Genomic DNA, 19,956 nt, shown 5'->3' with positions numbered 1-19,956 from the left:
AGTCTTAACTGAGTAAATCAAATCGAGTTGATCCAAATATGGAAGTTGACTAACCACCCTTTCCGCCTACCCTTACGACATACAATATTTCTGTTTCTTGTCATGGCCCGCAGGAAGCGTATCCTGGAAGATGAAGATGATTCAGAAACCTCTGTAGGGTCTGAATCGGGTGGAGAAGGAATGGACGACGAATCATATCACCGGAAACGAAGGCGAAAGGATGGCAAGGAGGATGCGATATATGGTATATTTGGAGACGATAGTGACGAAGAAACCTACCAACGACGGCTGACCAAGAAGAAGCAACCTACGTTTGTCTCACAGAAAAAGACAGAGGATCTGCCTATGGATGTCGATGAAGAGGTCGAGCAGGAGGACGCCGACGCTGCTGGATCCGAGGGTGAGGAAGGTGAGGATCCTCAGGACGTTTCTGACGAGTCTGAACCTTCCAGGCTTCCTTCACCTCGAGTTCGAGATGAGGATGAGGATGACTCGTCATTCATGCCAGCGGTTGGTGGCCTAGGATCCCAGTATTCGGCCTCTGCCAAGGCAGGCATTGGCTCGACTTCCTCGCCACCGTCAAAGGGCGGCATCGGTGCTGGAAAATCGACAACCATTAAATCTGCCTTCTCCAAAGGTCTTACTTCCTCCCCTTTCGCCAAAGGCGGCATTGGCTCCGCAAAATCTACATCTATCGAGACATCCTTCACGACCTCCCAAGCTAGCACATCCACATCCACATCCACATCCACATCCCCTTCCAAAGAACTACCATCAGCCTTTGGCGGTAATCGTTCGACCTCTTTCATACGCAACTCCGGGTTTTCTTCAGAGCCCAGCGTTCTCAGTCATGCAGAGCAGGCACACTTCCAAAATATATCAGGCTCTTTCGGTGCACGAATGCTGGCAAAGATGGGATGGCAGGCGGGCACGGGGCTTGGAACAACTGGAGAAGGCATTGTCACGCCTGTGGAGAGCAAGATGCGGCCTGGAAGGGCTGGTATTGCTTTCCGTGGGTTTAAAGAGAGGACCGAGCAGTCCAAAATGGAAGCGAGAAGGCGAGGTGAGGTTGTCAGTGACGACGAAGAGGATGTGAAGGTGAAGAAAGCCAGGAAGGGAGAGATGGCAGCCAAGGAGAAAAGGTCTGCCGTTTGGAAGAACCCTAAAAAGATCAAGACCAAGATAGAACACAAGACCTACGAGGAGATCCTTGCAAACGCTGGAGAGGGTGTTTTGTCGGTGCCTAATGTTGGCCAAATTATTGATGCTACAGGAGCGGTCGTATGTCAATTTATTTCATACTCTTGTTCGAGGTCTTACCTGTATTTTCGCAGCCTCGAGAAGTCAGCTCCCTAGCCGACATCTCTCTGAATACTTGGTCTCCGTCAAATGATCCTACGCGAATACCTGAAGTTCGCCATAACATCAGACTGATAGCTGATGCCTGTAAGAGTGACCTTGATGGATTAGCAAGGGAGGCGAAATCTTTGGATGACAGGAAGAAGTGGATTGTCAAAGAGGATGTACGGCTGCGGAAGAGAGTCGAAGATGAAGCTGAACGTGAGTACTCGATCATTTTTATCCGTTCAGATTCTAACCCATACATAGTCATTGCCCGTTTGCAGCAAGTGCAGCTTGTGGCTAACGAATTCGATGCCAAATCCAAAGAGCTCGCGAGTACTTATGAAGTATCACTTGACCCCTTCTCTCCCTTGGTTTACCGGCTTTTGAGCGAGTATTCGAACGAGTTTGACAAATATCGGCTGGATGAAATTGTTGTCGCGGCCATAGCACCTTCAGTGAATATCATTTCTGTTGAGTTTGTAAAGTATGTTACTGATCCGTTTTCCAGGTGCGACGAATGGTGTCCCAGTGGGATCCATTACAGGATCCTACCTTTCTTATTTCCACTTTTCGGAGTTGGCAGCGTGCTCTACGTGTGAACTCACCGCCGGAGAAACCCCAAACCCAGGTTGACGTCTATGGAACGCAAGGGACTAGGGCACCCGTCATCGAACCGTGAGTTGTAGTATTGGCACGTTGAATTTCTCACCAACTGGCTTGGTACAGTGAAAAACCTATGACTCCCTTCGAAAGTCTCCTATGGTGTGTATGGCTTCCGCGGGTTCGTACATCCATCAACAACGAATGGTCTGCGCAAAGTCCTGGTTCCGCTGTCAAGCTTTACGAGGCGTGGTCCTCTTTCTTACCGACATTCATCTCTGACAATTTTCTTGATCAGTTGATCTTACCGAAAGTTCAGAAGGCTGTATCGACTTGGCGTCACAAGCAAGATACAGTGACTCTCCAAGCAATTGTATTCCCTTGGCTTCCTCATGTAGGCCTCCGTTTAGAGGAAGTCATTGGTGACGCCAGGCGCAAAGTCAAGAACCTACTCCGTAGTTGGATGGCGGGCGATGACATCCCAAAAGATCTCATTGCTTGGAAAGATGTATGAAGCGTTTTCTTCAGTGATTCTTCATTTGCTAATTACGGGTACTACAGGTATTTGATTCAAGCGACTGGGATAGCATCCTCCTGAAATATGTCGTGCCTAAACTAGGCTCGACTTTGAGAAATGACTTCCGCATCAACCCACGAAATCAACAAATGGAACCACTACAACACGTCCTTCACTGGTCGGAATTTATCCGGTCTAACATCTTTTCACAGCTACTTGAGACAGAATTCTTTCCAAAGTGGCTGGATGTCTTGCACGTCTGGCTTATACAACCGAATGTCAGTTTTGAGGAGGTGGCACAGTGGTATTCGTTCTGGAAAGGCACATTCCCCGAGGATGTTCAAAGCATGCCGGGAGTTTCACGCGGGTTCACGCGTGGACTGCAGTTAATGAACAAAGCCATTGAACTAGGACCCGATGCACCCACACGCCTGCCTAGACCCGACTTCCGTGCAGAAGTTGCGTCTGACACTCCCTCGGCACGTAACGGGACGTCGAAAACACAACCAAGGCCGTCAGCTAGGACACAAGAAATCACGTTCCGCTCCATTGTGGAGGAGTTCGCTGCGTCTCATAACCTCTTATTCATACCAACCGGTCGCGCACATGAGAAATCGAGGATGCCTCTGTTTCGCGTAAGCCCGTCGGTCGACGGGAAGGGCGGTCTTTTGGTTTACATTCTGGACGATGCTGTGTGGGCGGCGGCGGAAGGTGTTGGAAGTTCTGCAGAGGATTATATGGCTATCCCTTTGGATGCTATGGTTTTACGCGCTAGCACTTGAGACTGTACAAATGTAACTCTTTTTGTTTTCAAAATGGCCGCCTCAGCGGGTGACGAAAAAGGAAAGCTTAGCCGAAGTTAGGGATATAAAGAGGTTTAGAGCGACGGGTACTCATTACCTCCGAGACGTACGGACGGTACTTGGTTACCCGCGAAATGTGAGTGTGGCGGACTTTGAAGGAAGGCCAGAATGTGAAAGGTAATTCTAGAGCCATGCAATACATTTCAGACAGTCGCAAAGATTGCATTCAGACGCCGTCGATCTGCCATTACTCAACGGCAACGCGACGTTGGGCTAGGTTGAGCAACCTGTTTGTCTCCATAATGTTACAGATCACAAGGTGACTGGAAATTACAAAAAAAAAAATAGCAACATGGGGTAAATGGAAAGACAGAGATCAATAGCATTGGTGACGGAACTACTGTCTTTCCTTCTCATATGGTGGTGGCGCCTCATCTTGATCTCTATCCACGTTCAAATTATTCGCCATTTCTGTTGGTCGAGATTCTGCATCCTCCGCGATGGTTTCTGAGCGCCGTTTCCCGGAATTGCGTCGACGTCCGTGCTGAAGCCGACGACCTATTGCATATAACGGATAGCAACAAAAATGGAAAATAGTGAATCCCAAGGCGAAGAGGATCGGGATCATTCCGAAGAGTGCCGATACCACCCATTTCCAGGCTGTGAAACATCCAAGGACAGCTGTCAATGTACATTGTACCATTAGAGTGTTGTAACGTCGCCGCTACATTGCATAATTGGATGTTAACCCACCTCTGTCAAGCTTTTTGGGATTATAATACCTTTTTGTTGTGGAATTGACTGCATGATTTCCTACAAAAGCTTCAGCTTTGCTAGAATCTTGTGAGAAATCCTGCGAATAGGGGACGTTCGATTGGGTAAAGCCATTGTACGGTGAATAGGACATGATGAGGTCGACGGAGTAGCAAGTAGGGCAGCGGAGCATGCATTGACGATGATCAGTAGAATCAGCAATAGCAATTACATCTGAAATTCTCCATTAAGTACACAACGAGAGCGTCAAATAGCCAAGATTGGCGTACGACGTCGTTGTGCATGATTGAGTCCAAGAAGACGGCGACATTGGACCGGAGCAACAGTGGCCACAGCACTGACTACAACAATGGTAGCTTGAATTGAGTAGTGTGGATAATCAATATGTGTACAATACCAAATAATAAAAATCGAACATACCCTCCGTCACAAATAGCCCTGATAGCCTCTGGACAAACAGAGTTGTTCGCTGCGCAGACTGCCAGATTGTAATCATCATTTACTTGATTGATGAGGGCGCCACAGGTTGTTGCGCCAATTAGTGCGCTCGTGAAACAGGTGAACAATCTGAGTAGCAACAATATCGCGTAGAAAGCGTGGCCTTATTGACGGTGCAAGTCGTCAGGGCCAACCATTCCGGATTATTTCTATCACCGGTGAGCATGTAGAGTCAGCGTCAAGTTGATTCGGATACCTTTGTAGTTCAGGCCAAAGAACAAACCAAAAAAGAGGGGAACAGAAAGCATGAGAAGACATAGAAACCAGCCCCAGTGAGGACGTGAATATGCCATGGCGGAGCGCTGTGCAAAAGACACTACTCCTCTTTTTGAATGCAGGACCTTAGACCTTCAACTTAGACTCCCCCGCATCGCCTTGGAATGGTCTCATATAGATCGCTAGCTTGGGACCGCATTATTGCCTCTATGCAGTAATGCGGGCCTGTTAAGTGAAAAGACAAAACTGGCGTACGTAGTAGCGAGCTATGGAACATGTAAATTTGATGATATTGAACTGGGCTGTTAAGTTCAAACTAATGGGGAGTGAGAGAACCAGGGAGTTCGGGAACGTACTGGTCAACCAAATCTTTAGATGAAGTCACTTTTGAAGAACCAGGCAAGATTGACGTCGCGGGAATTCGCATTCCTAGCTCGACATTCTGAGCGGATCAATCCCCAATATGGGCATTTCTCAGCTAAAGGCTGGTAATTTTTGCACATTATTACCATTCTAATTTAGGTCGTTCTAAAATAGTGTCTGGGGCAGGCTTTACTTCTCTGACTTGAACTACCATCATCGCTGCCAGCCGCTGATTCTCCTGAAGATAATTCTACGAGCTTCTGTTCTTCGTTGCCATCAATGATTTTTTTGTAACGTCGCCAGCTGCAAAAGCACCGTTGCCCTGCCGGGTCTGGGACCAACGTCCAAAAGACAAGGATAGGCGCTTTTATACGGTTCCATTCCCGCCGATCACAAGCAAGAAAACAATAAGGCAGGGCATGATTCCTATCTTATCGTGCCGTAATGCTCACGTCAGAAGAAATTGCCATTTGCTTCCGTCCGACCATCTTCTTTTCGTTGATTCCCTTTTCCACTTAACTACGCACCTATCACCGGTCCAGGGCACTCAAGACTTATATAAGTAAACCGTTGCTAATTGTGCAGTAGCAGCGTGCGATTTTTTATTGTAATTCTCCTTCATAAAGGCGACCGCCCTTCGTTCAGGTCCTGTTCGCCTTCATATCTGTGATGATTCGATGCATCGCCGCCGTTCTGGCCTTCGCGAGTCCCTTCGCAAGGGTCTTCGCAGATACTCTCCCAAGCTCATACCCCCATGTTTATTCCAACGAACCGTCCACTAACCTTGGTCCTGATTGGCAGAGCTGCAAGTATTTCATTTTACAATTTTGCAAACTTTCCACTAATTTGTCTTCAGATTTTGAAGTAACGGAGTCCCTACCTAATGTTACATTTGATGTGTCGCGTAACTTTGCTGGAAATATTGCTGTTCAACGCGAAGGACATCCCAATAATACACTCTTCTTCTGGGCTTTCGAAAAAGAGGAAGGCTCGCTTACTGCGGACGCCAACAGCAGCAGCACGGAACCGTGGGGCATATGGTTGAACGGAGGCCCGGGATCATCGAGTATGTACGGCCTTCTCTTTGGTGTGAGTATTCCATCTTTTCCCCGCGTTTCGTGCTCACTAAGTCTTAGAACGGACCTATAAATATTGCTAGCGATTACAGTGCGTTGGTCAACAATTATACATGGGCAGACGTCGCGGACTACGTGTGGATCGACCAGCCGGTGTAAGTCTAGCGGGATCTTCCTCCCCCGAATTTGTAAATTCACTTGTTGCAGAGGTGTCGGATTTGCGACTGCAGATGCTGATGGATATGGTGCGTTCCGAACACGGCTGTCCCTCAATACATCATTGATTGACACACAATTTTTGCCACAGCCCCCAACGAAGACCAAGTGGGAGAGGACTTTATGGGATTCCTGGAGAACTTCGTTAAGGTCTTTCCGAGCCTTGCCACAAGACCCCTTTATATTACAGGGGAAAGCTATGCTGGCGTTTATATAGTAGGTTCCTTATCAAAAATTTTATGCCAGCATTCTGATAATTTCTCTCTATAGCCGTACATCATGAAAACGTACTTTTCTATGTCTAATGCCCCCGTCAATCTTGCCGGAGTGGGAATCGGGAACGGTGCAATCACTTCTGGTCAAGTATTTGAGCTATTACCTGCCGTAAGTACATCGAATTGTGGGCAAGGACTCTGAAACATCATCTCTCAGCTTGATACCATCCAAACATACCCTCAGTTGATCGGTTACGACCCCGAAGTGTACAAATACTTTGAGGAGCAGTGCGTACTGTTCGATCACATTGTATTCAGGGATTAAATATTCCACAGGAGTAAATTATGTGGATACGATGTCAATCTCACCTATCCTCAAGGAGGCATCATTCCGAGTGTCCCGCTGACTTTGCCCACGGATCGTGACGTCGTTTTTCTCCTTTCGGAGATGAGGATGCGATCATTCAAATCTCAGCTGCTTTCAAAGCTGTCGGCCCGAGCTGATGAGGTGCATACATTAACCCGACGTGAGGAATGGAAGAGGGACCTTACTGGAAGAGCGAATGGGTCCATCGATTCTTGGGTGCGTTAGTATTCTTTATCAAATTAGAAAGGTTCTTGATCAATTCATAGTATGGTTGCCTGCTTCTGGATGAATTCATTGACTACGCCCTCAACTACACATACCCCTGGAGTAAGCCGAGGTTGTGATAGCCTCCGATAATCATCCTTAACGGCCTCTTTGCAGATATCAGTCAGACGTTCGATGTGACTGAACCACTGTGATCTCCGTTGTACTAGCTGACCTGATGTTCATAGGTGTATAATATACAGGATGCGCTCAACCCCGAAGTGACCACAGATGCAACTGTGTTCCTGAATGGTCAGCGATTTTAAGCATCAAAGGATCATGTAGCTGAATTAAATTTACATATCCAGATAATCAGACCAGGACTGCACTTCACGCACCCACAAGCAAGGACTGGGCTCTCAGTTTTGAATACACATTCGGCCAAAGCGGTACGTGACGATCGATTAACATTTCTTACGGTCTTGCTAAGTTGCCTTTTCAGGCTCTGCTGACCCGAGTGAGCGTTCACCGATTATTGAGGCGTACGAGACTCATTTCGCCCTTTCTTCTTTCCAGGTCCCGAGTACGGCGTTCCCCCCAATAAGGTCGCAAATGAGACTGAGAGACTTTTATTAGGCCGATGGTGTTCTTGACGGAGCTCGCAACCAATGCTACAGCGCAGAATATCACCATCGTCCTGTATTCAGGCAATGACGATTCTCTCATTGCACACCGTGGAACAGAAAGTATGTCGCAAAGTATGTTTCCCTGATCTAACGGACTTATTCCCCAATCTCTGGATAGTTGCCATTCAGGTAAATCTCCTGTCATCGGCAGAATCCGACTTGATTTTTCTATGCAGAATACTACATTTGGAGGGATCCAAGGATTTACAAAGAAGCCATCGACACCCTGGTACAATGAGTCAGGCTCTTTTGCTGGTATTGTACATCAGGAGAGAGGCTGGAAATATGTCTTGGTCCATGGAGCTGGACACCTGGTTCCAACAGACGCGCCTGATGCTGTACGTCTTTTCACCGGGCTTTGATAGAAACAAGGCGCTAATGAATTCGATGAAGGCCTTCGTTCTTGCTCGAGACTTTATTTTCGGCAGTAACGAGACTGGCCTGGTGGACGGTGACCGTGTAGTCGGGGGGGAAAATTCGACGTTAGCTATTGACGTTTTGCCTGGTGGAGATGAAATTTATTATGGCGTCGGTGCTACCCAGTCGACATACATATACCCTTCGGCAACGCGATCCGCCTGGGAGGCATTCATCCAAACGGCCACTGCCGCTGCTAGCGCGATTTCACAGAGCCAGAATAACGGCTGTGGTGTGCAACAAGTTAAGAGGACCAGCAAGTTTGGATGGGCGGTGTCTATGATTACTATCTTATGTTGGATACTTTAGATGATCCTTGACGAGCCGACAAGTTGTTCGTGTATGCTTTTGTCGCTGGTCGTACTTTATTTTCTTATTTTAGTGTTATCATGTTGATCCTGTGAAAACAATGTAACTACTATAAAAAATCCGTACGGGCGCGGTGCAGACAAAAACATCCGAAACTCAACTGGAGTATTTACATTCGACGAGCATGCACTGAATAGTAGACCGCGACGAGGCCTTCGGTATTAAGTATTTCAGATCTAGCATCAGCGTAAAGGTGATCCAGATCACTTGCATTCATCCCGTGTCCTAGAATGACCGGTCGCACAGATTCCATGTACCTGGAAAGGACCGTACGGAATGCCTTCCCTATTCTCTGCATGATATGATCGGTACTCCATGGCCCAATAGGAAAGTAGTGAGTTTGGGACGTGATCTCAGAGAATCCCCCTGTACTTTGAAGAATAGTGTGTACAGTCCCTGCTACGGGGAGGATCCCGCGCTGAGCCAGCGCACCATGGAGAATTTGGAAAAAACGGCAAAAAGAGGGCGTCTGTAAGGAAGGATCGGAGTCGTAGTTGGGGTGGAAAGATGGATGCCGACCCCACTCTCCGGAAATGAAGACCCCGCCCGGGCGGAGAATACGACTTACTTCTCGAACGATTTCGCCGTAATCACGAACCTGGAAAAATTATGGATCAGGATCGGCTCTGTGATGGAGCGGATATGAGTAGGACTGACTGTCATGGAGACAGATCTTGCATGTACTAAATCAATACTACTGCCTTGGTACCTGGTACGTTCGCCCATGTCATGAAGTTCGAAGGTGACGTTGGGGAGCGGATACCGGGTAGCGATTGGAACTGAAAAAAGAGATGTCAGCGAATGAGATGTACATATTGAGGCGGGTGGTGAGATTATGGTACCAATATCAAAGCCGTAAAAGCGAACGTGAGGATATTGTTCAGCCATTTCCATGACCCTACAGGTCGACGTCGTTTTATTAGATAAAATATTAATTTTATCAAAAAAGGATTTACCATTTTCCGGTCCCGGTACACATATCAACAACGATTTTCTGGCGCCTGGATTCTGGCATTAGGAGTTCAGGGACTGGACCCACATAGTGTGCTCCTAGCACGTGGAACAGAGCATTGTGTTGGACATTGAGCCTCTGAGATAGGCACAGACAATCAATCAGTGCATGCAGACAAGATTGCCGGATGATATTACCTGTTGTTCCGGGGTATCGACTGGTAAAGGATACGGACATGTGGCCGAAGAATGGAAGAGACGCCCATTGCGCTCGACAAAATAATCGGAGAATTCGTCCGAACGCAATTCCACAACGTCAGAATCATACGAACCAGAGGAATCGTCATCAGCGGAGTTGGAGTAGACATCTTGGATATGTCCTGGCATTCTGAGAGGTGCTAGAGAATAAGAAAACGTCACAGCAGGTAGTTATATGTCAGAAAGTTCTGCGGAACGCATGTAGGTCCCTGCTTGCTTTGTGTACAATTATTGACGGGGACGGGGCGAGTGAGAGGGATGCCGTCGCTGGGGTGTAAACCAGAAACTACTATTCTGGCAAGTACGAGTACAATCTCAAAACGATTAGCACACATCAACATTCTTCTTCTGATCAGGGACAAGAGAATATTGATCACATAGGATAGGCGTGCCAGCTCTCAAGCGGAACATTCTCCGAAAAAGAACTTTGCCAGTGAACATTGTGGGGCGGAAATTATTCGTAACAAAGAGGCGGCAGGCGTGAGGGTGCCCGTGTACGACCTGTACGACCTTGATTTGGAGCGATCCAGATTCGCAGTGGGGACGTTGCCGCATGGCCGCCGGCTGGATATAGGAAGAGGGATGCCTTTGCTGCAAATGATTATCGATATCGAAGCGGACGTGTCCGTGATAATACCATGTATATGATATACTCTTGCGGGCCGAATCATTACCGAATCCGGCATCTCTATTTATCACGTGATATTCATTGGCGCGTCGTGTGCCTCTGTTTACATTTTGATGTCTCATAATAGCCCGATCATCATTTCCTCCGCTCTTGTCCTCTTACTCTCATCATCTTTATGTTTCGTTCACCTCACCGTTATTAATCTTCGGCGATGAATCGTGATTTCTCTGTTTTTTTTGCCGAGCAAGACCAACACATGGGTCTATCTCGTGATGCGTTCCAACAATACTTGTCTCAGAAATCATCCCTGTTTAATACAAGGTGCAGAAGCTTTCAATAAACACTCAACTTGCCCTCATGTGTCAGACAGTGGTGATATAGCTCCTCATCCACCGTCGACTTCATTGATGCCTTCATCTATCCAAGCCAGAACCTCTGACATTACGCCAGAGCCTAGCAAAGGCCCTAAGCTTATGGACGTGGAACCGGCTGATATATCTCCCAGGTGGCGCTCTCTTTTAGTGTTTCTTATCATTTCTCATCCCGCACTCTCAGGGAAAAGCGCAAGGAAATGTCAGAGTCAGTTGAACCAAGCCCTTTGCGGAGTAAGCGGCGCAGAAAAACAGCAGGGGACAAGAATGAACACACACCTCCAAGTTCAGGCTCACCGACGGTTTCTGGACCAATGAGGTCAGCTCCTCCGTCATTCAGCTGCGCCGCGATTTCAATGGTCGAGGGAAGTTCGTCTTCGCCTGTGGCGTATGCTAGCCATTCCGAACAAGTCTCGTTGTCGTCAATCGCTAAGCCGCCGGAAACTCCCGTGTCCTCATCTATATCTGAAGCACGGCGTGCTCCTGGGACCAAGCTCACGCGCTCATCTTCCATCGAAGAAATATTCAAGTCAGTCGATCAATGATTCCGGCTTTTCTCCCCTGTTCACTTCATCTCCGCTCAGGGATTCTTTTGATCAAGGAAAAAAGATCGCAAAGACCAAGCAACAAACGACTAACAAGACATTCGACGCGCGCAAGCAACATGCAACACATCAGGCCGACATCAAAGGGCCGGCATCTGCTTCGACGCCTGTCGGTGATCATCTGGTTCTAGAGACTTCTGGCAAAAGCTCTCGAATAACAAGCTCAAGTGTTCTGGAACTTGATATAGCTAGACGTGTTGCCAACCATGCTAGTAAGAGTCGACAACCGAAAGTGCACAAAGCTTCGGCTCTCGGTAATACACCATCTTCCCTTTCTCTCAACTTTATACCTGTAGTCCAAAATTCGTCTTCACCGCGACTCTCGACTGTGAACAAGAGACGGAACAACGTCAGTAAATCTGAATCTGCCAAAGCGGGGAAGGCCGCTAAAAGTGAGAAGATAAAAATGTCTCCCGCGGAATTGGCTGTACATCTCATGGAGAACCAAAAACTTTTGGATGCCGACCCCAAGAAGAAGAAAGTCACCAAATTCTTGACTGGAATGAACATATATTTTTGTGGCGGAGACCGAGAACATGCTTTAGAAAGAACTCAGAGTTGCATGAAAATAGTGAGTCAGTCGACCCCTGTTTACGACTATCACTCACCCGTTCTTTAGTTAGTGAAATTTGGCGCCAATTTACAGCCACACTTCGATCCCAATATTGTTACGCACATCATTGTTTCCCCTACGTGCTCGTTGGGAACATTACTTAGCAAATGTGGACTACGCAGGATAAGTGACATCCCTGACCATGTCCCAACCTTGAAATGGGACTGGGTCTCTCGCTGCATTGGAACAGCCGAGAAAGGGCCTAACCGCAACGTAAGATTACCGTCATATGATCGTTTTCCAGCCTACTATGAGCGGTTTCATGCTGGCCTTGAAGGCTACACTGCATCAGGCGAAAAGATCGGTCAAGCACCATCGAAACGTCCCATGAAGTGGGTCTTCATCTACATGCCTTCTTACTTGTTTTCAATAGCGCTTTCTATCTTCTTAGTAGCCGAGAAGCCGTGCATGATTCAGAATCAGAAGATGAAGCGGAATTGTCCGAGGATGAAGTGAAGGACACTACTCCTGCTTCCAAGCTCTGTGTCTCGGTCTCGAAACCTTTCAAGGTGTCGAAAGACGATCCTCTTGCGGAATATTATGACCAGGCAAGAGCCGAGCATGAGAATCAGGTTAGCCCAGGACGTTACCGTTCAGCCGTTAATCGACTGTTTCTTATGCCTGCCTAGTGGACACGCTACGGCGAAGCCGAAGATTCAGAACCCGAAGACGATCAGCTCGAAACGGATACGGAGTCGGATCATAAACCTGCTCGACCGATGAAACGGGTAGGCTGATGTAGCATGAAATGCCCGGCTAAAAGTCTTACAAGACCGTCTTAGGGTTATGCCTGCGATGATAAAGGGATGCAAGTGAGACAAAATTGTCCTAACCAAGACGTCGTCGATCTGGTAATGCTATTTGCATTTTTGAAATGGTGTCGGACTAACGTTTCGTAGCTTTCCGAACTTAAGGACCTTCATGCGGCGAAAGCAGGGCCTGATGAACACTGGAGAGTCCTAACTTACAACAGAGGTATGTTCCGCGTTTCAAGTGTTTGCTGTTGTAATGATTGGTTCTAGCAATTTCGGTTATACGCGCGTATCCTAAGCGTATGCAGAGCATGAATGAAATACTTTCTCTTCGAGGCATTGGTCAGAAAACCGGACAGAAGGTGGGTCTGCCATATGATGAAATTGCTTGTTTTCACTTAACAATGTCAAGATCTCGGAGATCTTGGCAACAGGACGTCTTCAGAGAATTAAATATGAAACGACGGACGAAGTCCTTGTGTCTCGTATCTTTCAGGGTATCTACGGTGTTGGTAAGTCTTGATATCATCCTCTTTTCCACTGAGAGAAATTGAGCGCTGTTAAGGCCGCACGATCTCTCTGCGATGGTACGCTGCGGGATGTCGTTCCCTGGACGATCTCAGGACGGAGAAATACCGGTCTCTGCTATCTGACGTTCAAAGGATCGGCCTCGAATATTATGGCGGTAACCTTTCGTTTCTTAGTTTGAATACAGGAAATTGACGTATATGTCAGACATCAATAGCCGCATGCCCCGCGAAGAAGCGAAAGCACTGTTTGACTTAATCAAGCCCATAGGTGATTTGTCAATCTGTAAGTTTGGATGAATGAATATATGACCAAACCCATCTAGCATTATCCATTGATCCTAATCTCTTTGTCGAGATCATGGGGAGTTATCGACGAGGAAAGGCGGATTGTGGCGACATCGACATCATGATCACTAGGTGTCCTGACGACGGCACGACGCATGCTGGTGGGTAAAGACCTTGTTATCGGGATATGTCTGGACCGACCAGAGAATATAGGTGTGCTCGGCAAGTTGCTAAAGAAACTCCATGAAGCAGATATAGTAACGGAGGATTTGGCGCTTCCGGAAAGCACTTACGATCTAGAGGCGATTTATCGTGGTCTTTGTCAGCTTCCACAAAAAGGTTCGCGTCGAAGACGTATCGATTTTTTGACTATCCCTTGGAATTCAAGAGGTGCAGCCCTACTTTATTACACAGTACGTCAACGTGCACTTGTTTTGTTAGAACGATGCTGATCGTCAACTGATTCTCATAGGGAGATGATATTGTGCGGCCTCTATATCTGAAGCCAACCATTGTCATATTCACTGATGATGTTGCTTCAGTTCAACCGGGCTATGCGGCTCAAGGCCAATCGGATGGGATATTCTCTGAACCAGAGGGGTTTGTGGGAGGGGGTGGTACGTGATCCAAGCAACCGCACGAAAAAGTTGAACACCGGTGCGTTTCCACCGACAATCGAGGAGTTCGCGAAGCTCTAAAAATTGTCCGCAGGTTCCATAAAGGCATCGGAGACCGAGGAAGAAATTTTTAAGATCTTAAATGTGCCATACCAGGAGCCCTACGAGAGAGTCCGGAATTTTGCTTAATTATTTCAAGTTGTGTGCTGCCCTAGCTAAAATGACATCATCCGTCGCTGGGTGGATGCGGGGACTGTGCGGGTGGCCGGCACGGTGATGGTATCACATCGTTAGCGAATGCATGCGTCCAAGGGTAGCAATAATAACTTCGATAAAGCAGGAGTGCGCGTCGAAATGTAGCCTTTTTCTCGCTAGCAACTACTTAGTGTTCCCCCCCCCCCCCCGGAAATTTCCATGTTGGAATTCAGTACTCTTTGGAGTTCCATGGGCGAGTTAGAGGCCAGTAAGAATTCGAATGCGTTTTCGGATTGAAGTCTATAGTCTTGGTGATACAAAGGTCGTGATGGTCACTCGTGTGACGCCTGTAACGGTGCAACCCTAGCAGCACCCATTTCACTGTATTTCTAGCTGAACGTCGTCAACGACGACGGCGTTAACCATGGATGGAGCGCCAGACAAGCGGCATGCAGCCTATCAGTCGATTTTCGGGCGGCCTACCCACCACCAACCGCCCCCCCCACCACAATATTATCCTCAATATCAGGACCGGCGTACTTCATATGTTTCTTACCACCACCAGCAGCCGCCCAATGCGCAATATATATACAGGCAACCACCGCCAATGCAATACGGGTATCCACATGCCCCTTCTGGATCGTCCTTGGCCCCCCCGACGGGCATCACTCGCGCGAGATCTGTCGCCAGCAACCCGAATGGCATGGGCGTCATCGTTCCTCTGCCAGAAGAGCCGCCAGATCCTAGCCTCGACGCATTAACAAGGTCTGGTCTTACTCCAGCTCAGGCATACCAGGCCCAGGTCTATCTGAATGGTCCAAAGCATTACCAGGCGTCTCCCATGCCCCAGAGTCGCACTCCTGATCCACCAAGGCTCGGAATCCCCGTTGATGGTTCTCGACTCAACGTTGATTTTTCCAACTTGAGTGATGCCGGAACTGATGACAGCAGTGAGCTTCCGTGGGCTCGCAAGGGTCCAAGTAAGTCCACGCTTTCTGTCTTATTCTGATCCTTCTTCAATGTTTCATTGTTTCAGCACCTTCTCCCCCCATACCGCCTCATCATCACAGCCGCTTTTCCCATGGGTCGTCCGAGAGTCCATTTCCTCTTCATGTCGACACACACTCTGCCCAGTCCATCCGTTCCTCAGTCACCAGTGCCTCTCCTTCTTCATTTACAATGGTCGAACATCCTTCTATGGAAGAATCTACAGTCTCCACTGTAACTGTCCGCAGGTCATCCGAATCTGCTCATATTCCTCGCGTCGGCGGTCCCCGCCGTGAACGGACTCCACAAGATCGTTCCATGTCCATGTCTGCGGCGACGACATCGGTGCGCAACTCCGTGACTCGTCCTCCCATTCCGTCTCATAAGGAAGGGCGGGATTCTCCAAACTCTATTCGTGTCCCTAAGAAGTCCCCCATCGTCTACCCTGCCCTCCTTTCCCGCGTTGCTGAAGCCTTCCGAGATCGTATAACCTTAGGCGACCGTATCAAGGATGGACTGGAGTACAAAGAGGCGTTCGACGGACGTGAAGCGGTCGATAAGATCGCCTACATAATCAAAACAACAGACAGGAATCTTGCCTTACTGTTAGGGCGTGCTCTCGATGCTCAGAAGTTCTTCCACGATGTCACCTATGACCACCGTCTTCGTGACAGCCCCAACGAGCTTTACAGGTTCAGAACAAAGCTTCCAAGTCCTTTCGTCAGCGGGGAATTAGGTATCAAAAATAACGAGCCTATCATGCCCAAAATTCTCACCGAAGACGAGAATGATTCGTCTCCATCTCCATCTACCTCTATTCCTCTTCCTCGACCGCGTAAAGGTTCGGTGACTTCTGATGAGGTCGAATTACCATCTGGAGTTTTCACCCTTCTCACCGACTGCTATTCCCCCACATGTTCTCGAGATCAGTTGTGTTACAGCATAGCCTGTCCCCGCAGACTTGAACAGCAAGCTCGACTGAATATGAAGCCACAACCTGGTCTATCCAAGCAAATTAGCCGAGAAAGTTTAGGCGACTTGCCCGATGCCGGAACTCTTTGGATTCATTCGGTACCGCAGGAAGTCGTTAACAGTGTTTCTGATCAAGAGAAGAAGAGACAGGAAGCAATCAACGAAGTCATCTACACAGAACGCGACTTTGTGAGGGACATGGAATATCTTCGAGATGTGAGTTGTGAAAAGTTGTTGTAACGCGTACTTACAAGATCTTACAAGATCTGGATTAAACGTCTCCAAGAACATGACGACGTCATTCCACTTGAGCGACGGACGGCTTTCCTGGAACAAGTCTTCTGGAACGTGTTTGACATCATTGCCGTGAATACGCGTCTCCGAGACGCTCTCAACAAACGTCAAAAATCTTATGCCGTGGTGGAGAAGATTGGTGACATCTTATTGGAAGCTGTCCCTCACTTTGGGCCATTCGTGTCGTATGGTGCCCATCAACTCTATGGCAAGTACGAGTTTGAGAAGGAGAAGAACGCGAATGCGGCGTTCGCACAATTTGTTGAGACCACGGAACGATTGCCGGAGTCAAGAAAGTTGGAGCTCAATGCGTATCTCACTAAGCCGACTACTCGATTAGCAAGGTATCCTCTACTGCTAGAGGCTGTTTTGAAACACACGCCTGAGGACAATCCAGACAAGACTTTGCTTCCTGAGGCCATCTCGCTTGTGCGGGAATTTCTGGGTCGTGTCAATACCGAATCGGGCAAGACGGAGAATCGGTTCAATTTGATCCAACTTGATCAGGCATTAGTCTTCAAACCTGGAGAAGAAGTAGTGAGTACTTCGCTCAATATGGTCCTTACAATTTCAGTAATATGGGTCAAAGAATCTTCGACTTCGGGAAGAAGGCCGAGATATGGTTTATAAGGGTCCTCTAAACAAACGCGACGGGGAAATTCAAGTGTACCTATTTGATCACGCATTATTGTTTACGAAATTTGTCAAGACGAAACAGCATGAGCAGGTCAAAGTCTATCGTCGAGTATGTTTTTCCTACCTCCGTGGTTTTCTCTGTTTAACTTGTATGGTATAGCCAATACCTCTCGAACTCCTCCTCATCACCGCATCAGAAGACAGCAACACTGGAAATGGTACCGTTAGACCACGGCAACGTCAAGGTCTCGTCAAGAAGACGTCTTTCAATCGGGACAATCGTGGATCACCTCATGCCCCTTCCATAGTAGTTCGTCCTCCGGAAGGAGCAAAAGGCCAGTACTGGATCAACTTTATCCATTTGGGCCGGAAGTTCTACAATCTCGTCCTATGGTCGAATTCCCAGTTAGGCCAGCGCAAGTGGCTTGAAAATATTTACCAGCAACAGCAAGCCATGCGAGAGCGGAGTACCATTTTTGAGACCATAACGCTGTGCGAGGGCTTTTTTACTGGGGTGAACAAGGTCAATTGCGTGGCTCCATTGAGTGGGGGCAGGAGAATGGCTTATGGGACAGACGACGGGGTTTACATCAGTGATTTAAGGGACATGTCTAAGGATCCCGTAAAAGTATTGGCGCTATTGGAAGTCATGCAACTTGACGTTTTGGAAGCATATCAGCTACTCATCATCCTTTCCGGTACGTGTCCTGCTGTGGTTAGCATGTTTTCAGGTTTAACGGCACTCTTAGAGCGATCAGTGTTTACAGTACCTCTCGATGCCCTGGACCCTATGGATCCTAATGCTGGTATCAAACGGGCGAAGCGCATATCATCCCATACGTCATTCTTTAAAGCAGGATACTGCCTCGGGAAGATGTTGGTGTGCATTGTGAAGTCGACTCAGCTATCTAGTACTTTCAAGACTCTGGAGCCCATAGATCAAAACGTACGTGGGCGGAGCAAGCCGACTTTCAAAAAGTTGATCAATGGAGGTAACGATACATTGAAGCTTTTCAGGGTCGGTACCTTTTACTTACATGGCTTGGAGGAAGCTGATCTCGTGCCCAGGAATTTTACATACCAGTCGAGTCCACGTCGATACACTACCTCAAGACGAAAATGTGTGTTGGGTGCCCTAAGGGCTTCGAGATTGTCGACCTTGAGACGTTAGATACGCAGGGACTTTTGGATCCCAGCGACGAGTCTCTAGAATTTGTTCGAAGGAGGGAGGGTCTGAAGCCTATGGCGATCTATCGCATTCAGAACGAGTTCCTGTTGTGCTATGATGGTGAAAACAGGTCCATTCTATTGCTCGAGTATGCGCTGAATGATGCCTCAGAATTTGCTTTTTATGTCAACAAGTCTGGTCGAATGTCAAGGAAGGACTTTATGGTGCATTGGGAGGGCGTTCCTACCGGATTTGGTGAGCAGTCTATATAAGCCATATGAACTCGAGCTTACGGGGTGAAATCAGCACTGCATGAGCCTTTTGTGCTTGCATTCGAACCGTCGTTTGTGGAAATAAGGCATATAGACACAGGCGCAATGTCGCAAGTCATCCAAGGCTCTAATCTAAAGTTGTTGTTTGCAGACAACCCACCATCCATCATTAACAATGGTGGTGCCTACTACAACTCTTATCCAGCCAGGTACGTTGTAACCGATATGTAAAACCCTACGAACTCACGATTTGTCAGCTACGGGGGTTACGGACAGCAGGCGCAGCAGGTGCCATATCATTCCAACATGAACGTGAATCAGTACAATCGAAATTCGCTAGGCACCGGTCGTGACGAGATACTGATGGTTTCTGACGATCGAGTGTTGGCTCTACGAACAGTCTCAGGAACACAAAGATACATGTCGGATAACGTGTCGATGGCATCACGCGGATCACGGTGACATCTAATTGCTTTTTTCGTTTTCATTTCGTTCGTTGTTGTGCTTTGTTCCTTTGATATTCCTCTTGTCCTATATTAACCTGCACCTGCACATACCTGCTGTTTGTCTGTCATATCAATTCACTCACGTTGTCTTAGGATATATTCTAGTATCTGTATTATCAATCCTAAAATTATTTGGATCACGCGAGCTTACACCTAGCGCTTTCTCAGGTCCATTGTACAAGTCAGGAATTCAAAGAGCTCTGTAGCGACTAATCCGAAAACATTTTAATGATGCTCGGCTGACATCTCTGCCCCGTACCACTTCGATAATTCAAGTCTCCTAGCATTGCCTTCTTCCCCGCGGCGACGAACGAACTCGTGATAGAGAAGATGCCAAGCAATTCTTCTGACCCCTTGAAGTGCCCTGAGTTTCACCGGTAACCCCTAGGAACTGAACGTTCTGCTGCAGAAAGTACATTTCTCTCCCCTGTAGCACCGTATTTGTTGCGGGACGACACAAGTACCTGATGTCAACCTTATATAAGCATAGACAGTTTTGTCCTGAGTCAACGGTCAATTGCCTTTAAGCAATTGACCGTCGTACTCAGTCTGGCCTATTATCCACTGCGTAAAAGTAACCTGCCTGCAACAGGTTATGGGCCCCACGCTTTAAGGCCTATTTCGAGTTTTTTTTTTCCTTCGCATCTTGCC

The 19,956-nt window shown here is 47.7% G+C and overlaps 6 protein-coding genes across 6 annotated transcripts; 4 read left to right on the top strand and 2 right to left on the bottom strand.

Annotated features, from left to right (window-relative positions):
* Positions 1–50: 50 nt before the first annotated feature.
* Positions 51–3,409, top strand: BT62DRAFT_976601 (TFP11-domain-containing protein). The gene is made up of 6 exons (XM_043189240.1): positions 51–1,281; positions 1,335–1,560; positions 1,609–1,799; positions 1,853–2,019; positions 2,071–2,452; positions 2,506–3,409. The coding sequence occupies exons 1-6, from the start codon at positions 103–105 to the stop codon at positions 3,241–3,243; spliced, it is 2,883 nt and encodes a 960-aa protein (XP_043033279.1). The 5' UTR covers positions 51–102; the 3' UTR covers positions 3,244–3,409.
* A 252-nt stretch (positions 3,410–3,661) lies between these two features.
* On the bottom strand, positions 3,662–4,171 carry BT62DRAFT_1013505 (uncharacterized protein; the record flags this gene model as incomplete). The annotated part of the gene is made up of 2 exons (XM_043178072.1): positions 3,662–3,945; positions 4,018–4,171. 2 exons carry the CDS (start codon positions 4,169–4,171, stop codon positions 3,662–3,664), a joined length of 438 nt encoding a protein of 145 aa, XP_043033278.1.
* Positions 4,172–5,323: 1,152 nt separating this feature from the next.
* BT62DRAFT_938660 (alpha/beta-hydrolase) lies at positions 5,324–8,725 on the top strand. Its single transcript, XM_043187581.1, has 19 exons — positions 5,324–5,527; positions 5,576–5,920; positions 5,972–6,204; positions 6,252–6,346; positions 6,399–6,436; positions 6,499–6,623; positions 6,678–6,791; positions 6,840–6,910; positions 6,959–7,205; positions 7,256–7,316; positions 7,371–7,390; positions 7,442–7,505; positions 7,562–7,642; positions 7,696–7,710; positions 7,770–7,776; positions 7,830–7,939; positions 7,998–8,008; positions 8,056–8,217; positions 8,273–8,725. The coding sequence occupies exons 2-19, from the start codon at positions 5,785–5,787 to the stop codon at positions 8,603–8,605; spliced, it is 1,923 nt and encodes a 640-aa protein (XP_043033277.1). The 5' UTR covers positions 5,324–5,527; positions 5,576–5,784; the 3' UTR covers positions 8,606–8,725.
* On the bottom strand, positions 8,690–10,100 carry BT62DRAFT_690962 (S-adenosyl-L-methionine-dependent methyltransferase). Its single transcript, XM_043181888.1, has 4 exons — positions 9,815–10,100; positions 9,622–9,755; positions 9,323–9,563; positions 8,690–9,263 (listed from the first exon to the last, which is right to left on the bottom strand). The coding sequence occupies exons 1-4, from the start codon at positions 10,001–10,003 to the stop codon at positions 8,775–8,777; spliced, it is 1,053 nt and encodes a 350-aa protein (XP_043033276.1). The 5' UTR covers positions 10,004–10,100; the 3' UTR covers positions 8,690–8,774.
* A 1,163-nt stretch (positions 10,101–11,263) lies between these two features.
* BT62DRAFT_912418 (uncharacterized protein) lies at positions 11,264–14,464 on the top strand (the record flags this gene model as incomplete). Its single annotated transcript, XM_043183860.1, has 15 exons — positions 11,264–12,049; positions 12,098–12,423; positions 12,486–12,676; positions 12,761–12,819; positions 12,874–12,942; positions 12,991–13,066; positions 13,114–13,205; positions 13,256–13,355; positions 13,409–13,528; positions 13,579–13,641; positions 13,697–13,819; positions 13,872–14,071; positions 14,131–14,142; positions 14,201–14,315; positions 14,370–14,464. The coding sequence occupies 15 exons, from the start codon at positions 11,264–11,266 to the stop codon at positions 14,462–14,464; spliced, it is 2,427 nt and encodes an 808-aa protein (XP_043033275.1).
* A 361-nt stretch (positions 14,465–14,825) lies between these two features.
* On the top strand, positions 14,826–19,522 carry BT62DRAFT_976592 (CNH-domain-containing protein). The gene is made up of 10 exons (XM_043189239.1): positions 14,826–15,450; positions 15,507–16,645; positions 16,694–17,260; positions 17,313–17,468; positions 17,520–18,057; positions 18,109–18,377; positions 18,428–18,647; positions 18,699–18,782; positions 18,834–19,008; positions 19,057–19,522. Exons 1-10 carry the CDS (start codon positions 14,895–14,897, stop codon positions 19,259–19,261), a joined length of 3,909 nt encoding a protein of 1,302 aa, XP_043033274.1. The 5' UTR covers positions 14,826–14,894; the 3' UTR covers positions 19,262–19,522.
* The last annotated feature ends 434 nt before the right edge of the window (positions 19,523–19,956 follow it).

This window comes from Guyanagaster necrorhizus, assembly GCF_019112545.1.
Source record: "Guyanagaster necrorhizus MCA 3950 unplaced genomic scaffold BT62scaffold_62, whole genome shotgun sequence".
NCBI classification, from domain to species: domain Eukaryota; kingdom Fungi; phylum Basidiomycota; class Agaricomycetes; order Agaricales; family Physalacriaceae; genus Guyanagaster; species Guyanagaster necrorhizus.
The sequence above is the reverse complement of the archived record's forward strand: the minus strand, read 5'-3'. Positions and strand labels throughout refer to the sequence as shown.

Coding starts and splice junctions, on each gene's coding strand:
- BT62DRAFT_976601 (XM_043189240.1), top strand. CDS start 103: ATGGCCCGCAGGAAGCGTATCCTGGAAGATGAAGATGATTCAGAAACC. Junction 2,020..2,070: donor AGGGCACCCGTCATCGAACC/GTGAGTTGTAGT, acceptor GGCTTGGTACAG/TGAAAAACCTATGACTCCCT. Junction 2,453..2,505: donor ATCTCATTGCTTGGAAAGAT/GTATGAAGCGTT, acceptor CGGGTACTACAG/GTATTTGATTCAAGCGACTG.
- BT62DRAFT_938660 (XM_043187581.1), top strand. CDS start 5,785: ATGATTCGATGCATCGCCGCCGTTCTGGCCTTCGCGAGTCCCTTCGCA. Junction 5,921..5,971: donor TGGTCCTGATTGGCAGAGCT/GCAAGTATTTCA, acceptor ATTTGTCTTCAG/ATTTTGAAGTAACGGAGTCC. Junction 6,437..6,498: donor TGCAGATGCTGATGGATATG/GTGCGTTCCGAA, acceptor TTTTTGCCACAG/CCCCCAACGAAGACCAAGTG.
- BT62DRAFT_690962 (XM_043181888.1), bottom strand. CDS start 10,003: ATGCCAGGACATATCCAAGATGTCTACTCCAACTCCGCTGATGACGAT. Junction 9,564..9,621: donor TGTACCGGGACCGGAAAATG/GTAAATCCTTTT, acceptor GTCGACCTGTAG/GGTCATGGAAATGGCTGAAC. Junction 9,264..9,322: donor CAAGATCTGTCTCCATGACA/GTCAGTCCTACT, acceptor TAATTTTTCCAG/GTTCGTGATTACGGCGAAAT.
- BT62DRAFT_976592 (XM_043189239.1), top strand. CDS start 14,895: ATGGATGGAGCGCCAGACAAGCGGCATGCAGCCTATCAGTCGATTTTC. Junction 18,378..18,427: donor ATACATTGAAGCTTTTCAGG/GTCGGTACCTTT, acceptor TCTCGTGCCCAG/GAATTTTACATACCAGTCGA. Junction 19,009..19,056: donor TACAACTCTTATCCAGCCAG/GTACGTTGTAAC, acceptor ACGATTTGTCAG/CTACGGGGGTTACGGACAGC.